This window comes from Somniosus microcephalus, chromosome 19 (genome assembly GCF_052327205.1).
Source record: "Somniosus microcephalus isolate GS21.2 chromosome 19, FLI_Smic_1.0, whole genome shotgun sequence".
Classification (NCBI taxonomy): Eukaryota; Metazoa; Chordata; class Chondrichthyes; order Squaliformes; family Somniosidae; genus Somniosus; species Somniosus microcephalus.
In genome coordinates this window covers 29,295,059-29,313,015 of record NC_141005.1, presented here as the reverse complement: position 1 = coordinate 29,313,015, position 17,957 = coordinate 29,295,059, and the positions used below count along the sequence as shown (strand labels likewise).

The 17,957-nt window shown below is 46.9% G+C and overlaps 1 protein-coding gene across 5 annotated transcripts in view; it reads right to left on the bottom strand.

Moving 5' to 3' along the window:
• Window positions 1-17,957, bottom strand: part of ttc28 (tetratricopeptide repeat domain 28) — an 859,201-nt gene that overhangs the window by 181,261 nt on the left and 659,983 nt on the right. For all 5 annotated transcript variants that reach the window (XM_085961472.1, XM_085961475.1, XM_085961474.1 and 2 more), the window contains one exon: window positions 17,227-17,392. In XM_085961472.1, the coding sequence (XP_085817598.1) occupies window positions 17,227-17,392 (166 nt within the window). The remainder of the gene's footprint in view (window positions 1-17,226; window positions 17,393-17,957) is intronic.

The following is a 17,957-nucleotide window of genomic DNA, read 5'->3' as shown; positions in this document are numbered from 1 at the left end:
CTGCGTTTGTCGCCAAGATGCAGAAGAAGCTCATCGACTTCTTCTGGGACAAAAGGAAGCACTGGGTCTCTGCCGCGGTTCTGTGTCTCCCGCTTAGGGAGGGCGGTCAGGCGCTGGTGTGCCTTCGCACCCAGGCTGCGACTTTCCGTCTTCAGACGCTACAGAGATACCTGTACGTCGAGAATCCTCCGAGATGGTGCGCGCTGGCGACGTTTTCCTTCCGCCAGCTGCACGGCCTCAATTACGACACGCAGCTCCTGTTTGCGAAAGTGGGCGGCAGGCGTGCCGGCCTGCGGGAGCTGCCTGTCTTCTACCAGGAACTACTTTGGGTTTGGAACTACGTCGCCTCCAGGCGGAGCTCTCCCCCGTCAGGAGCGGCGGCTCTCCTTCGGGAGCCGCTGCTCAGGAATCCGCACCTCCACGAACGCGGGTTCGGGCGGCTGGCGGAGGGCAGGGCTGTGCCTGGCAAGGTGACCAGAGTCGGGGACCTGCTCGATGGTGGAGGAGCGGGCTGGATGGCGCTGGAGGAGCTGGCGCTGCGCCTGTCCTGGACCAACGTCCGGCTCGCGGTCGAAGCCATCGAATCGGTGAAAGCGGCACTGGGCCCCGACTCCACTAGGTGTATCGAGGCGGCTCAAGCACGTGGGGTGATCCCGTCCGAGCTTACCCCCGTTCGGACGGAATTCCTCATCGGCGCCCGGCCCCGAAACTCCCCTCGGGAGCCGGCGCCTCACAACTTGAGCCGTCTCGAGGAAATACCCTCCGTGCCTTTTCATTCCGTGCGGAGGGGTTTCCTGTACGGGCTGCTCCTGCAAACTCTCCACTTTGCCATCTACGTCTACCGTCCGGACATGCCTTGGCGTGGCGTCTTGCCGACTGGCGGTGGCGGAGGTCCCCAATGGAGGGCTCTCTACGCGGGAGTCCTCCCTTGTTCCATTAGGGACTTGGCCTGGAGGTTGTTGCACGGAGCGGTCCCGTGCAATAAGGTTTTAAGTAGGCTCACGGACTCCCAGGCCGCCTGCATTTTTTGCGGCCTGGAGGAGTCCGTGTTTCACGTTTATATGGAGTGTGAGAGGTTGCAGCCCCTCTTTCACTACTTGAAGGGGCTGCTCCTCGATTTTTGGTTGCACTTCAGTCCCACGCTCTTGATCTACGGTCACCCGGTGCGGAGGGGAGCGGACAGGTTGGAGGACCTCCTTGTGGGCCTGCTCCTGGGCCTGGCTAAAAGAGCCATCAATTGGTCCAGGCAGCGGGCGGTTGAGGGGGTCGTCCAGCCGGATTGCCTGCCTCTCTTCCGCGGCCATGTTCACGCCCGGGTGGCCCTGGAGATGGAGCACGTGGTGTTCGCCGGCGCGCTTGAGTATTTCCGCAACCGGTGGGCGCCGCGGGGACTGGAGTGCATTATCAACCCGGAAAACCAAATTTTAATTTGATTTGTTAAGTTTTAGTTGAACTTTTGTTTATTTACAATCCAATTGGTTTTTTATTGGGGTCCAAATAAAAGAGTACCCTCTGTTCAGTAAATACCTGTTATTATTGTTCTCCTGCAGTCCATGTATTATTTATACTCGGACACTACACTCACCAACATCAATTAACGTCCAATTGACTTCAGGATTTACAGCAATTAGCCTTGATGGCTTTAAAAAGACCAGCCACTCAAACCCAGCTCCACTTTAGCAGCAGAATAAATACATTGGGCTAAAAATTCGGTGGCGCCGCGTTTGGGGCACCAAGCTCGCCTGGGTGCCGGAAGTCCCGCCCCAGAAGGCGCCGGGAGCGCCAGCCCGATATTCAGTTTGAGCGCCCCAAGAGGGACGCGGGGCGCTGCTCGAGGCGCCCCGCATCCCTCTTGGGGCGCTGAAACTGAATATCGCAGCGCAACGTGCCGCAGCACCACACGCTGCGGCACGGCGCGCTGCGGTACTGTAGGCCTTCCTCCCCTTCTTAAAGGGGAGGGGCCTGCACCAGTGCGATCACCGATCGCGAGTGCCAGCAAAAGAGCCCAGCACCGAGGAGAAGGGCCGGGCACTCGGGACACAGCCGGCACTGCCCGGGGGGGGGGGGGGAATCGGGAGGGCGGCACGAGGAGGTGCTGGCAGGCGGCCACCGAAAAAATGGCCGCCCCGCACCTCCCCTTTATTTTGCGCCACTACCGCCACAGGTAGGCCCCCTTGAACCGGTCGCGATTTGCGACCAGCGCTACGGGGCGGGGGGGGGGGGGCGCGACCCAATATCGCGTTCGGGGCGGTAGCGGGGCACTGCGCACACCGATGATGTCATCGGTGGCGGCGCAGCGCTACAGGCTAACGCTGCCATTAGCGCCCCACTAAATTTTGCGGGAGGCGTGGCCAGTGGCGCTAAAGCCACTGAGTGCCCTCTTTAGGCGCTAACTGGTGGCGCAGCCCACCGAATTTCTAGGCCATTGTATGTTACTTGGTACACTGCTCCTGTTACTGTAAAACAGTCCATCATCTGACTTATGAGCAAAATCATGCAAGATCCACTGGTATTCTTAAGAAAAAAAGGAAGAAACAAACAAGAAAATGCAATTTAGCCCACACAGCTTGTACAATAATTTAGGTCTGTATTCAGGACTCAGTCAGAGAATTTTCATCCCCCTCTTGCCCTGGGACCGTGAATTATGAACCTGTCCATTCCTGTAATTTAAGTAATTTAAACTTGATACGCACTGACTACTTTGCACATACGTCAAGCATGAAGGCTTTCTACACCTATGAACTTGCTCATTTATCCATCAACATGTCAGGCCCTAAGATATTGTGCAAGCAACATGCTTTGTCTCCCTTTTTGTTTTTGAAATTCTGAGCAGTATTCGCATACTACAAACTTCAATGAGTGCTTATCTTCCACAGGACCCTCAACTCAGGGACCCTCATTTAGGGAGTATTTGGTTTCCATTAGACCCTCATTCAGGAGTACATAGCTTCCAACAGACCCTCCATTTAGGGAGTACTTAGCTCTTATCAGACCCCCCACTCAATGAACACACAGCTCCCATCAGAATCGGACTCTGAATGCTGAGCATTCACCACCATTCCTAATGGCAAGAGACTAGGAACTGTAGAGGAGCAAACAGATTTGTGTGTCATTAAAAGCTAGTGCACAGGTACAAAAAGTAATCAAAAAAGTTAGTGGAATATTGGCCTTTATCTCAAGGGAGCTGGAATACAAAGGGAAGGAAGTTATGCTTCAGTTGTACAGATCATTGCTCAGACCCCATCTCGAGTACTGCGTTCAATTTTGGGCATTTAACCTCAGGGAGGATATACTGGCCATGAAAGGCGTACAGCATAGATTCACCAGAATGATACCAAGGCTTAAAAGGTTAAATTATGATGACAGGTTGTGTTAAATTTGGCTTGTATTCCATTGAGTTTAGAAGGTTGAAGGTGATTCTAATTGAGGTGTTTAAAATGATAAAGCAATTTGATAAGGTTCCTCTGGTGGGGGAATCCTGAACAAGGGAGCATAATCTTAAAATGAGAGCTAAGCCATTGAGGAGCGAAGGGGAGTGCAAATCTGGAACCCTCTCTCCCCCAAAAGGCTGTAATCTGGGTCAATTGATTTTTTTTTTAAGACTCAGATCGATAGAGCGACTTTTGTCAGGTAAGGGATATGGATCAAAGTAAATAGAGTTGAGCTACAGATCAGCCATGATCTATAAGAATGGAGGAACAGGCTCAAGGGACTGAATAGCCTACTCCTGCTCCTGTATAACTACAAGGCCTATACCCAAAGAGTCCTTAGCTTCCAGCAGTTGGGCTCAGTGCTGGCACTCTCACCCGAGTCAGAAGGTTGTTCGTTCAAGTCCCACTCCAGGACTTGAACACATAATCTGACACTGAAGGAGTGCTGTCTCTTCGAGTATTTCGCTTCCATCAGGTTCCCATTCAATGAATACTTACAATGCTAAAGCCTCCCAACTCAGTGAGCTTTTCCTCCATCAGACCCCCACTCAGTGAGTATATAGCTCCCAACAGATTCCTATTCAGCGAGAAGGCCATTCATTTGGCCTATTGCAGACCCCAAGTCAGTGAATATTTAGCTACCATCAGATGAGCACTTAGCCTGCCACAGCCTTCCACTCCATAAATTTACAAGAGGTCACAAAGTTTATTTGAAGCTTGTTACTTATTTGCTGGCTTTAAAAGAATGTGCTCTACCCACACTCCAAAACATATCCTGATGCTTACCCAATAGTGTAAGTGACACAGTGTTAGTGCAATGGAGTTTTAAAATTGGGATTCCGACTATCTTGAGCATCCCACAAGTAGTCTGCACCGTGTCCATTATTTCACTGTTCAGCGTCACTGCACCCACGTCCAGCGTAATCGGGTGTTTTTCAGATCTAACCTATTTGCAACTCTGGATGCCAAGCAATTAAGCTCAGCGGAAAATGATCTCATTGCTTCCAACATGATTCATGGAAGAAAAGATGGACGCTGTCAAATTTTTAAAAAGCAAAATTACAATATGAACAAAAATCCCATGTGATGATCAACGTTGCCCTTTAGCCTCTAAACCAAGTTCTTCATCTGCCTAAGACACCAGTAACCCATATCTATGAAGTCTTGTAACGTGCTCTAATTCTGTTAAGCATGTGGTCAGTTGCTAAAGTAGATTAAATATCGAGACATAAATTGAATTGAAACACAGCCGAACCGTGTAATTTTTTTTTTATTAGTCTCCTGACAATCACAGCTAACAAGATAGGAATACATGAGCAGGCTAAGATGCCTGGGAGGCAAGCCCCATGCGGATGCATAATTTATTTCTTTGAACTTTTGGTGGGGGCTTTGGCAAGGGATTGATACCCGAAGAACAATGAAACTGCTGCATTCCACACTCATTCCGCGCTGTTCAGTGCAATCACTCCACTCCTCACCCACCCCCACCCTCCCATCCCCCCAGCAGTCTATCATACACCAGCATGTCTGCTACTAGAAAGATTTTACTGCAGAAAGATTCCAGAGCAAGAAATTTAAAGGCCTGCCAGAATCCTAGAACTTCTGATATTTAGCAGCCAGAAATACTTAATTGGAGGCACCATTACAGGCCTCGTATTCAGATTTTGGGCCAGGGCGTTGATGGCGGGAAAGAGTCGTAAGTTTACCAGAGAGGCAGGAGACGATTTTAATCTGCTGTTCCACTGAGCTGCTGATTTCAACCAGTCTGAGTCAGACCCCTCTCCTCCCATGATTCAGGACACTGCATTTTTTACATATAAATGAACTGGCTTCAGTTTCCCAGGTCACCTAATGAATAAAAACACTGCCTGGTGTAGCACTAAACTATGCAGAGCAGAACAGCCAAGATTCAATTAGCTATCTGTGCTGAGTTAGCTGAGCTGAACCAGGGCAGCAGTTGGTGCACGAGAACTGGTCTTAGCACCCCTGAGCTCAGGAGGCAAAAATTAGCCAGGGTTCCTACTTCCTAAACCAAACTTGCAGTAATTGTGTGGAGGACGAATTCATGGAATGTATGCTAGATCAGTATGTTGAGGAACCAACTAGGGAGCAGGCTATTTTAGATCTAGTATTGTGCAAAGAGAAAGGGTTGATTAATAACCTTGTAGTAAAGAGGCCTTTAGGGAAGAGTGACCATAATATGTTGAGTTTTATGTTGAGTTTGAAAGTGATTTAGTTAAATCCAAAACTAGGGTCTTAAATCTAAACAAAGCAAACTACAGGAAACTTTGTGCTATCCGGCACCGATGGGACCGAGCTGTTGCCGTTCCCTCAAAACTGCCGGACAAACCAGCGCTAATGTTGAAACATATGGAGATTTTGAGCTCCGTATCTGGCAACAAACCCTGTTGCTTAGCAACAGCTTCTAAACAGTCCAAGCGTCTCTGTAGCTTAGCAACAGCTTCAGCGAGACCTTGCAGAGCTTGACTGTTGAGAAAAAAGCAACGAAAAGAGAAAAAACCTAACGAAACGGCTCCTGATTTTTGCCAGTGGCTCGAGCATTCCGGACAGTTAGCCTCCAGATAACACAAAGTTTCCTGTACGTAGGTATGAGGGGCGAGTTAGCTAAGGTAGATTGGGAAACTACATTAAAAGGTATGATGGTAGACAAGCAATGGCTAGCATTTAAAGAATACATAATTTACAACAAATATACATTCCTTTAAGGCACAAAAACCCCACAGGAAAAGTGGTCCAACCGTGGTTAACAAGAGAAATTAAAGATAGTATTAAATCAAATGAAGGGGCTTATAAGGTTGCCAAAAAGAGTACGCCTGAGGATTGGGATGATTTTAGAATTCAACAAAGGAGGACCAAGAAATTGATAAAGAAAGGGAAAATAGAATATGAGAGTAAGCTAGCAAGAGACATAAAAAAAGACTGTAAAAAATTAGCAAAAGTAAATGTGGGTCCCGTACAGGCTGAGACAGGAGAAATTATAATGGGGAATAAGGAAATGGCAGAGAAATTAAACAAATACTGTGTGTCTGTCTTCACGGAAGAAGACGCAAAACACTTGAAAGGAAATAGTGGAGGACCAAGGCTCTAGTGAGAATGAGGAACTGCAAGAAATTAGTATTAGTAAAAAAAGTACTGGAGAAATTAATGGGACTGAAAGCTGATAAATCCTCTGGACCTGATGGCCTACAAAGAGGTGACTATAGAGATAGCGGATGCATTGGTTGTCATTTTCGAAAATTCCATAGATTCTAGAATGGTTCCTGTGGATTGGAAGGTAGACAATGTAACCCCACTATTTAAAAAAGGGAGAGAAAAAGGGGGACTACAGACCAGTTAGCCTGACATCAGTAGTAGGGAAAATGCTAGAATCTATTATTAAGGACGTGGTAACAGGGCACTTAGAAAATAATAATAAGATTGGGCAGAGTCAACACGGATTTATAAAATGGAAATCATGTTTGACAAATCTGTTAAGAGTTTTTTGAGGTTGTAACTAGCAGAATAGATAAGGGGGAACCAGTGAACGTGGTGTATTTGGATTTTCAGAAGGCATTCGATAAGGTGCCACACAAGAGGTTATTAAACAAAATTAGGGCTTATGGGATTGGGGGTAATATACTAGTATGGATTGAGGATTGGTTAACGGACAGAAAACAGACAGTAGGAATAAACGGGTCATTTTCGGGTTGACAGGCTGTAACTAGTGGGGTACCACAAAGATCAATGCTTGGGCCTCAGCTATTCACAATCTGTATCAATGATTTGGATGAGGGGACCAAATGTAATATATCCAAGTTTGCTGATGATACAAAGTTGGGTGGGAATGTAAGTTGCGAGGAGGATGCAAGGAGGCTTCAAGGTTATATAGACAGGCTAAATGAGTGGGCAAGAACATGGCAAATGGAATATAATGTGGAGAAATGTGAAGTTATCCACTTTGGTAGGAAAAATAGAAAAGCAGAGTATTTTTTAAAATGGTGAGAGATTGGGAAGTGTTGGTGTTCTGAGGGATCTGGATGTCCTTGTACACGAATCACTGAAAGTTAACATGCAGGTACAGCAAGCAATTAGGAAAGCAAATGGTATGTTGGCCTTTATTACAAGAGGATTTGAGTATAAGAGTAAAGACATCTTACTGCAATTATATAGGGCCCTGGTGAGACCACACCTGGAGTATTGTGTACAGTTTTGGTCTCCTTACCTAAGGAAGGATATACTTGCCATAGTGGGAGTGCAATGAAGGTTCACCAGACTGGTTCCTGGGATGGGGGGATTGTCCTATGAGGAGAGATTGAGTAGACTAGGCCTATATTCTCTAGCATTTAGAAGAATGAGAGATCATCTCATTGAAACATACAAAATTCTTACAGGGCTTGACAGGGTAGATGCAGGGAGGATGTTTTCCCTGGCTAGGGAGTCTAGAACCAGGCGTCACAGTCTCAGAATAAGGGGTCGGCCATTTAGGACTGAGATGGAGAAATTTCTTCACTCAGAGGGTAGTGAATCTTTGGAATTCTCTATCCCAGAGGACTGTGGAAGCTCAGTCGTTGAGTATATTTAAGGCAGAGATCGATAGATTTTTGAATATTAAAGGAATCAAGGGATAGGGGAAAGTACAGGAAAGTGGAGATGAGGTAGAAGATCAGCCATGATCTTATTGAATGGCAGTGCAGGCTCGAAGGGCCAAATGGTCTACTCCTGCTCCTATTTATGTTCTTATGTTCCTGATTGCTATGCAGTGAATCCTGCTAAAAAAATACAAGGTCCTCAGGTGAGGACATGTTACAGCTCAGCCGTGATGCCCAACACAGTAAAATACCCAGCCGACATTCACTGTCCTGGTTCAGACATAAAGGGTGAATTTTCCGGGGGGTCGGCGGGCGCGGTCAGTGGTGGGTCGGGTGGGAAAGTGTTTTTTTTTTTGACTGTGTGTCAGGACCCTGCTGTCACTCGCCTTTACCAAATGTCGGGTCTGTCAGCGCTGAGCAGACCCAACAGGCAGCGGTGGGTGAGGCAATTCAGGTCATTATGACCTTGTTAACAGAGGATGAACAACAATTTTGAGCTTACCTTTAGAATTTACCAGCTTACCAATGGGGTCCACGCTGCTCAAGGATCACGCCTGTTAAGCTGGGTGGGAGTTGAATGGCCATGGAATCATCTCATTACATGACAGCTTGAAATGTGCTATAAAAGCTTCCATCTCACAGCTGTTCACTTTCCAAGCTCAGAAGCTGTTGCTTACTGCATTTGGAAGACAGATTGAGCTTTATGCAGGTTGCAAGTATTTGGAGCAAACTTGCTATCCAGTATCACCTCATTGGAACTGTTGTGTATGTACCTTTAAGGGAATAACTGGTCTCAGACTGCAGTACCGGCAGTGACCACCCCTGTATAAAAGGCCCTAGCAGGCTTCTGTAGTTTGTTTCCAGGTTGTCTCCATTCAGTAAAGACTTGTTATAATCAACTCCTGCAGTCCGTGTCTCAATTATACACGGACATAATACTGGCGACGAGTAAGAAACGAACTTACCTGCAACTTGGCAGCACCTCAGACGACATTATTGAAGGTCGAAGCCAGAAGAAAGAAAAAAAATAATAATCCAAAGAAACTCGAGAAATGGGCGTCGACCGTGGGCAACCGCCCTCCAAATCATCGAATTGAAAAGTGCAGGAGAGACTGTCGAGAGCCAGGCTTGGTTCTCCAGTCTGTGGTTTCCCAGCTAATCAGGCTGGTGGCAGGTAGTGCACTGATCCTTCCTGGGCTGCGGCGGGCTAGAGCGCGATCGGGTGGCTCTGCAACGGGGCCGGGCAGCGAGTCGGGAAGCCAGGAGAGAGAGAGAGAGGGTGGAGCACACAGGGCGCGGCCGGTGCTTCGAAGCCGGGCACCGTTCGGACCCAAGAAGAGGGAGGGAAGTGTCCCAGAGGGTCCGCTCCACGACGGGAACAGTTCTTCAATTAACGGAGCAAATATTGAAGCGCGATAGAAAAATAAAAATACCGCGGAGAGCGGCGTTTGCAGCAGCGATCGGAGAGGCGCGAAGACCATAGGGCGTCGCCATTACAGGATAGTAAAATAAATATAATCGCCAGCAACAGCATTGGCAGCAGCGGCAGCGGCAAAGCGCGGGAGGCGCCATCTTAACTCGGCGGGGAAGAAGGAAAAGTGCGGGAGGCACCATTTTGATCCATCGGGGACGAAGGCAAAGCGCGGGAGGCGCCATCTTAGATTTTCAAGATGCCAAAGACTGGCGATATCACTGCCTTCGATAATGCAATAGAAGACTGGACCACATATGTGGAAAGAGTCGAGGTATATTGCGAGGCAAACGAAATAGCCGATGAGAAAAAGGCATCGGTATTACTAAATTTAATGGGCGCAAGAACGTACGGCCTATTGCGGGACCTGATTACTCCAGCCAAACAGAAGGCGAAGAGTTTTAACGAAATTGTTGCAATCCTACAGGAACACCTAAATCCTACACCGCTGCTGATAGCAGAAAGATTTAAATTCCACAGGAGAAATCAGCATAAAAATGAGAGCAATGCTGATTACCTTACGGAACTACGCAAGCTATCAAAGCACTGCCAGTTCGGAGCAGGACTGGCAGATACCTTACGGGACAAATTTGTCTGTGGACTCCTGAGTGAAGGAACCCAGAAGAGGTTACTCTCCGAGAAAGAGCTGACGCTAGATAAGGCTTTCAGCGTGGCAGTATCGTACGAAGCAGCAGCAAGGGGAGCTGCGGAAATACAACAAAAGCCACAGGAATACGGCACCCACGAAATGACACGGGGATTTGCAAAATGTTATCGCTGCGGCAGAACAAACCATGACCAGAAGGACTGCTGGTCCAAGGACAAAATATGCAGGCAATGCGGAAAGATGGGACACATTGCACGAGTTTGCAGGTCTGAAAAGAAGACCAATGACAACAAAAAGGCTACTAAGGAACCGTACAGGAAAGTACAAACGATGACGGACAGTAGTTCCGAAGACCAGATGAGCGATAGTGAATCCGGGAACAAGAGACTAAGCTGTCTCAAACTTCACAACGTAATCGCAAAAGAGGATCACCAAACCATTTGGGTCACCCTGACGATAGCAGGGTCCCAAGTCAAAATGGAATTGGATACAGGATCAGCTCTAACCGTCATGAATCGACGAGACTACGAGCGGCTATTCTCACACATACCCTTGAGAGAGACATCCATTGTCTTGAGGACGTATACGGGGCAAAAAGTATACCCCAGAGGAAAAATAAGGGTGCCTGTCGAATACAACGGCAAGAAAATACGGAAATTGTATCTCTACATTCTGCAAGATGGTGGACCACCGTTATTGGGACGTGAATGGATCAGAAATATAAGTTTAGACTGGCACTCCATTCAGGCACGGACGGTGGCTGGTAAAAAGGATGACGACGTCACTCCTGGACGATTGTCAACAATCTTAGCAGACGCCAAAGAGGTATTTCAACAATAACTGGGCACTCTTAAAGGCGTAACCGCCTCAATAAAAATAGAAGAGACTGCAATTCCCAAGTTTTTCAAAGCAAGACCGGTACCATATGCAATTCGCCCAGCCGTCGAGGCAGAGCTGGAGAATCTGGAGAATGCAGGCGTGTTATCTAAGGTAGACTGGAGCGAGTGGGCAACACCCATCGTTCCTGTCATGAAGAAAACGTTAAACAATAAGTCTGAGGAGCCAAGGAAGGTTCGCATCTGTGGGGACTTCAAGGTGACGGTGAACCCAGTCCTTCACACAGTACAATATCCTCTTCCAAGGATAGAAGATATCTTCGCCTCACTATGTGGAGGGAAGCGTTTTACAAAAATTGACCTAGCACAAGCATATTTGCAGATGGAGGTTGAAGAATCCTCTAGGAAGTATCTCACGATAAACACTCACAAAGGTCTTTACCAGTATAATCGACTGGTATTCAGAGTAGCATCAGCTCCGGCGATATGGCAAAGAGCGATGGAACAAGTCCTGCAAGGGATTCCGGGGACTCAGTGTTACTTAGACGACATCCTAGTGACAGGTGAAGATGACAGTGAACACCTTGCCAATCTAGAGCAGGTGCTCACTAGACTACGTGAACATGGGCTACGAGCCAATCGCCCCAAGTGCGAGTTTTTTAAGAAGCAGATATCGTACTGTGGCCACGTGATTGATGAAGAGGGGTTGCATAAGTCCCCTGACAAAATTGAAGCGGTAGTTAAGGCTCCAGCGCCTGAAAATGTGTCGCAACTGAGGTCATTCCTCGGATTGGTGAATTACTATCATAAGTTTTTGCCGAATTTGTCCACAATTCTGCATCCACTGAACGCCCTACTACGAACGGGAGTGGCATGGAAATGGAGCGATGAATGTAAGCGGGCCTTTCAGAAGAGTAAGGACCTAATCACTTCAAGAGAAGTATTGGCTCACTACAACCCATCACTACCGATAAGACTGGCGTGTGATGCGTCTCCCTACGGCATTGGGGCGGTACTGTCACATAAATTCCTTGATGGTTCAGAGAGGCCGATAGCTTTTGCGTCACGCTCGTTAACTTCAGCCGAGCGTAACTACGCCCAGATTGACAGAGAGGCCCTCAGCCTGGTGTGGGGGGGTGAAGAAGTTCAATCACTACCTGCATGGTCAGAAATTTACTCTACTAACTGATCATCAACCTCTCGTCTCCATTTTCAACCCTTAGAAGGGCGTACCGATAATGACGGCACAACAGCTACAGAGGTAGTCCCTTTTCCTAGGGGCACACCAATATGACATCGAGTACAAAGGAACTAAACAGCATGGGAATGCTGATGGATTGTCGCGCCTACCGTTGCCGACGGTGGAAGAAGAACTGGCAGTGGATCCAGTGGAGTTATTCCACTCGACTATAGTCGAATGTCTCCCTGTGACGAATGCAAACATAGAAAAGGAAACACGAAATGACCCGACACTCTCCTGGGTCTATGATTTAACGGTGAAGGGATGGCCAGCACATGGCGAACCACTGCTGCCAGCATTCTCGCCGAGAAGAGAACAGCTGTCAGTGTGCAGAGGAACCTTGATGTGTGGATCCAGAGTAGTAATTCCAACCAAATTGAAGGATAGAGTGCTCAATGAGCTTCATGAGGGTCATCTGGGAGGGGTAAAAATGAAGAACTTAGCCAGAGCGTTTGTGTGGTGGCCGGGAATCGATAGAGAAATCGAAGAGATGACCAAGAGCTGTACAGGATGCCAGAAGGTCCAAAACGCCCCACCACAAGCCCCTCTACATCCATGGGAGTGGCCCTCATCTCCATGGCAAAGGGTGCACATTGATTTTGCTGGTCCCTTTATGGACTCGATGTTTTTAATTGCAGTGGATGCACATTCAAAGTGGCTAAAGGTAATAAAAATGTCCTCAACCACCACAGAAAAAACTATCACAGTCTTACGAACCATATTCGCCAGGAATGGGCTGCCTGAACAGATTTGCTCTGACAATGGACCACAGTTTGTGTCTGAAGAGTTCCGGAGGTTCTTAAAGAACAATGGTGTTAAGCATTACACATCCAGCCACTAATGGATTGGCCGAGAGGTTTGTTCAAACATTCAAGAAGGCTATCAAGGCAATGTGTAATGAAGATATACCCCTACAACACAAGGTGGATAACTTCTTGTTTGCCTACCGGAATGCGACACATGCGGTTACCAACCAAACTCCAGCCATGATGTTCTTCAATCGAAGACTACGATGCCGCTTGGATTTTGTTAAGCCAAACGTCAGAAGAGATGTGGAGAACAGGCAGTTTCAGAATATGAATGAAAGGCCGACCAGGAGTTTTAAGATAGGTCAACCAGTTTTGGCCCGGGACTACCGCACAGAGAAATGGCAGCCAGGAACGATCTGTACACGGCAAGGACCTCTAATGTATACCGTGGACGTTGGAGAGAGCATTGTAAGACGCCATGCTGACCAGATTCTAGAGTCACTGGAAAACGTCAACTCCACACCACGATCTGATACAGCTGGCGATGAAACCGAAGTACCAATTGCATCTACCGCAGAATCGGTGATATTGGAAGCAGACGAACCAAACAACGACATTGATCCCGACTCAACCTTGCCAGAAGAACCTGATATCCCAAAGAGGCGTTATCCAGACAGAATCAGGAAGCCTCCTCAAAGACTGAACTTATAATTGCTCAACTTCAACCAATGTATCTAGCAACCGTAATTGTAATTGTAATTAGTTATTATTTAGTTGTTAAATGAATGTTGTGTACTGTTTATCTAAAAGGGGAGGAATTGTTGTGTATGTCCCTTTAAGGGAATAACTGGTCTCAGACTGCAGTACCGGCAGTGACCACCCCTGTATAAAAGGCCCTAGCAGGCTTCTGTAGTTTCAGTTTCCAGGTTGTCTCCATTCAGTAAAGACTTGTTATAATCAACTCCTGCAGTCCGTGTCTCAATTATACACGGACATAATAGGAACAACTCTCTCACCACTGACAGATCGCTTCTGTCATCTCAAGTTCACCTGCCATCTATTACATCAGCATCGGTGCCCTTGAAACTATCTCACCTTGGTCCTCAGAATCCCACCACGATCAGCCCCAAAACCAGCATCACCAGGCACACCAGCAGCACCAACAACACCACCAACCTTCTCCACAATCACCTGATGCTGCACAGGACACAGGGCATCAGCACCCGACCACATTGCTGCCTGGGACGCCAGGGATGGTCTCACCATGGCCAGATTTATTTCACTTGACACTGTACACACTGGCTGCCACATGATGCGCGAGGCTGGCACCACTCCACACCAACAACATAAAGCATCCCTACAATACCCAAGCCGTTCCTTTCACACTCAGCACCATTGCGGGGGGGGGGTACTGTTATGTCTCACCATTCACTGCAACTCACTATGCCACTTCCAAAGGTGCACATAAATCTGTCCATGAAAGCAAAGTGTTGAAAAGAAAGATTTCAATGTTTGACAGCACATTAACAGAAACTCCACATGAACATTGGCTAAAACACACAAGTACCTACCCTTGTGTGTTGTTAGTTGGTATGATTGCACTAGGATGAGTGTGAGTGTGAGGGGTGGCTAGTGAGATGGGGAAGTGATAATGTAGATAGAGAGAGGGATGGGTGGAGGTGCAAGGTAAGTTGGTGGGAGTCATAGGAGGGAGTCATGGGAGAGCCTGGGTGCAGCCCTGCACCTCTGTGCAGTGTTTGCAGCACCTCAATGCTGTAGAACACTGACAGCACAAATGTCAAAGTAAATTTGCACATGGTCCCTTTAAGGAAACCGGCTGATGACGCGTCATCAAATGGCGTCATCAGACCAGCTTCCTTCAATTGGTCGGGAAACACGCTGGGTGGGCTTAACAAGCCCAATCAGGAGAAAGTCACGTCGGAGGTCGGGATAGAGCCAGCAGCGAGGCCGCAACCCACTACTGACCTCGCCCGGCACCGACCCGCCCAGGTTGGGAAAATCGCGGCCAAAGAGTGACCACTTGGATGGGGTAACGGAGCGTAGACAGCAAGATTCAGTGCCTTCGTGATAGGAAGAAGAAAAAGGTATAAAACTGAAAAACAAATGAACAGGTACTTGAATTTTCTGTTCAGAGTAACAGGAAGATAAGCATAGCATGATTATGATCTTCCAGTGCCTGGTTTGCCCATAGTCACTGTTACTGATGTGCAATCAAAGTGGAGGATATTCCGAGCAAATAAAGATCCAATGCTCATCTGATTGCATCAACAGACAATATTTTGTTTTTCCCCTCTTTCCATAAATGTTGCTCTTTCTCTTCTTTTGAATGTTTCTACTCCTTGCTCGGGTATTATTCCAAGGGTAGCAGGCATCCTTAGTGCCTCGCACATTAGGTTATTCAACTATGGATGGATCACATACAAGTCCAATCCAGCCCTCACCTGACACCCATACACAGGATAACAATCCAGACTGGGAACCTTGTCTGATTTCCGCCTCCCCATCCCAGAGTGCTCATTCCAATTTAAAGAAGTTTCTGCAGACTGGTTCTTCTCTTTACGGACATGCCAGTTTGAAGCACGGAAAAAAAAAACAGCAGCAAATCTCTGGGTTGCTTTCTTTCAAGAAAACAAGGCGCTACTTCTGTATTAGCAGGTTCCCTTTCTGTATCATAAATACACTTGAGCCAATCAGGTGCAGTGTAACACACACTTTTCAATTGTGACACACTCAAGTGTGACAGGTAAACCGGACGATGATGACTACGACAACTTGCATTTATATAAACCTTCAACGTAGAAAACGATCATAAGGCAATTCACAGAGACATGAGGAAAAAGCAAGCCGAGCCAAGGAGCGATTGGATGGGAGCACCAAAAGCTTCGTCAGGAGGTGGGTTTTAAGGAGGGCCTTACAGGAGTAGAGGAAGACAAAGAGGCAGAAGAGTTTAGGAAGGAAATTTCGGAGAGTGCGATTTAGGCAGCTGAAGGCACCACCACAAATAGTGAGGCAAAGCAAGGAGGGTATACACAAACGTTGGAGTCAAAGGAATGGTGAGTTTGTGGCTGGAGGTGGTCACAGAAGTAATCTAAGTGCTGGATTGAAGTGTCATCCTAGATCATGTGCTCAAGTCTCTGGAGTGGGCTTGAACCCATGACCTTCTGACTCAGAGGCGTCTTGATGATCCAGGAGGCAACTTGGACATGGAAGACAGGAAGTACAATGGATGGGCAGGCTGTAAAGTACTTAAGCTTGGTGGGTGAACAAACAGATTGGCTGGAAGAGACTTGGGGCAGAAGTGTGAACAAGCAGACATGTCCAGATGCACTCAAGGTACATGGATGGGTGAGCAGACAGAGTACGATATACTTAGGACGGACGGGCCGGCAAGCTAGGATAGGAGCACCTGGGATAGGTGGACAAGTTCGTGAACCAAGAAGTACTCAGAGCAGATGGGCTGAGAGCATCTCCGGCTAAGCAGGAAAGGAGAACAGGTATAATGGGAATACTCAGTAAGTGAGCTGGCTGGCTGGAATGCTCTCATGCGGGCAAGCAAGATGGCAAACGTTTCCAAACAAACACATTCCAAACCACACATGTACAAGACAGAAAGGTATGTCCATTTATAATTAGGCCCACTAGTTTATGGTGGCTAAAGAAATCAAATTCTGTTTTTATTACATAAGAGTGAAGGATTTTCCAGGATTTATACCTGGGGATTACAGTCCACAATTTCATCCATTTTTCCGTGAAAACTGCAAATCAGTGGCTTTACCTTTAATATATTCCACCAAAATATGACTTTTGTTCATCTGATCTAGTTAAAAGGATCGTATTTCAAACTCAACGTGGTAAGGCTCCTGGAAGAACGCAGGAGGAGGAATGGGAAGCTCAGCTGTATGGGTACTGTTTATGGACCTAAACTGCAGGGTGAGGCGGATAAACAAAGATTGTTTTTACACTCCTCTGCTCCTCTGCTTTTACTGCACTTTAATATTTCATGCTTCATTATAAAGAAACTCAAACAAACCCTAAGATATGGCAGAGAAGTGTAAAGACTGAATCAAATGCCAGTGTCACAATTCATTACAGCAGTAGCTGCAAAGGCCTGTCACTCACTAATTTTAATGATCTCAAACACAATCTCAGTCCATAATAAAGCATGTTGTGTCTGTCTATAATCTTCAATCTGCCTCTCTAAGAAGCAAAGCAGGAATGACATTTTAAAGAGAGAGAGGATATCAAAATCAATAATAACCCTTCAAAGAAATGCAAACTTTACCTGGTATAGTAGGAGTCAACGCCAAGTGCTTCTCGAACATTGGTCACATACTGCTCGAGAGTCGAGAAACTGGATGTCTGCAGGTTGATGCTGCTGGTTTCATTAAAATCATTGCTGTTTTCTGCCAGACCATCACCCAAATAGCACTCGTGAAACTTTAATATTCCTACAAGAAGACAGATAGAGAGGAAGACATGTGGAATATTACTGCAGGTATCAGAAAGCGGGAATCATTAATTACACTGCCAATAGCATGTAGCCTCAGACTCCTTCAAGCCAATATTCAGTAAACTTCAACACTTGATGGTTACATTTACTTTTTTGTTTCGGTCAAGTAGCCATACTGCTGCTAATTTTTAAAAAATCGACATGACTGACATTATTTCACACACATCTGATTTATTTACAGGGATCTCACCAACAAGATACTGTATCTATAAAAGAACCAAATATCACTATAAAGTCCCCTTCAAAAGAAGGCACCTCACCATCAAGATCTCTTCCAAAGAAGGAACCTTGGAATCAGGAGCCCCCGTGCAAACAGAACCTGTACTCTGTATCCAATTAAATCGCCAAAGGAGATATTTTTCACATTGCCCACATCCCTGGCTGTGATAGAAGAGCAATCCCCTTTGGTTTTAAACTGGACAATCCAGTTTCAATTGTGGTTGGTAATTTTGATCATTGAAAACTGGGCAGAAAAAGCAGTTGTTGATTAATGGCTAAAAATA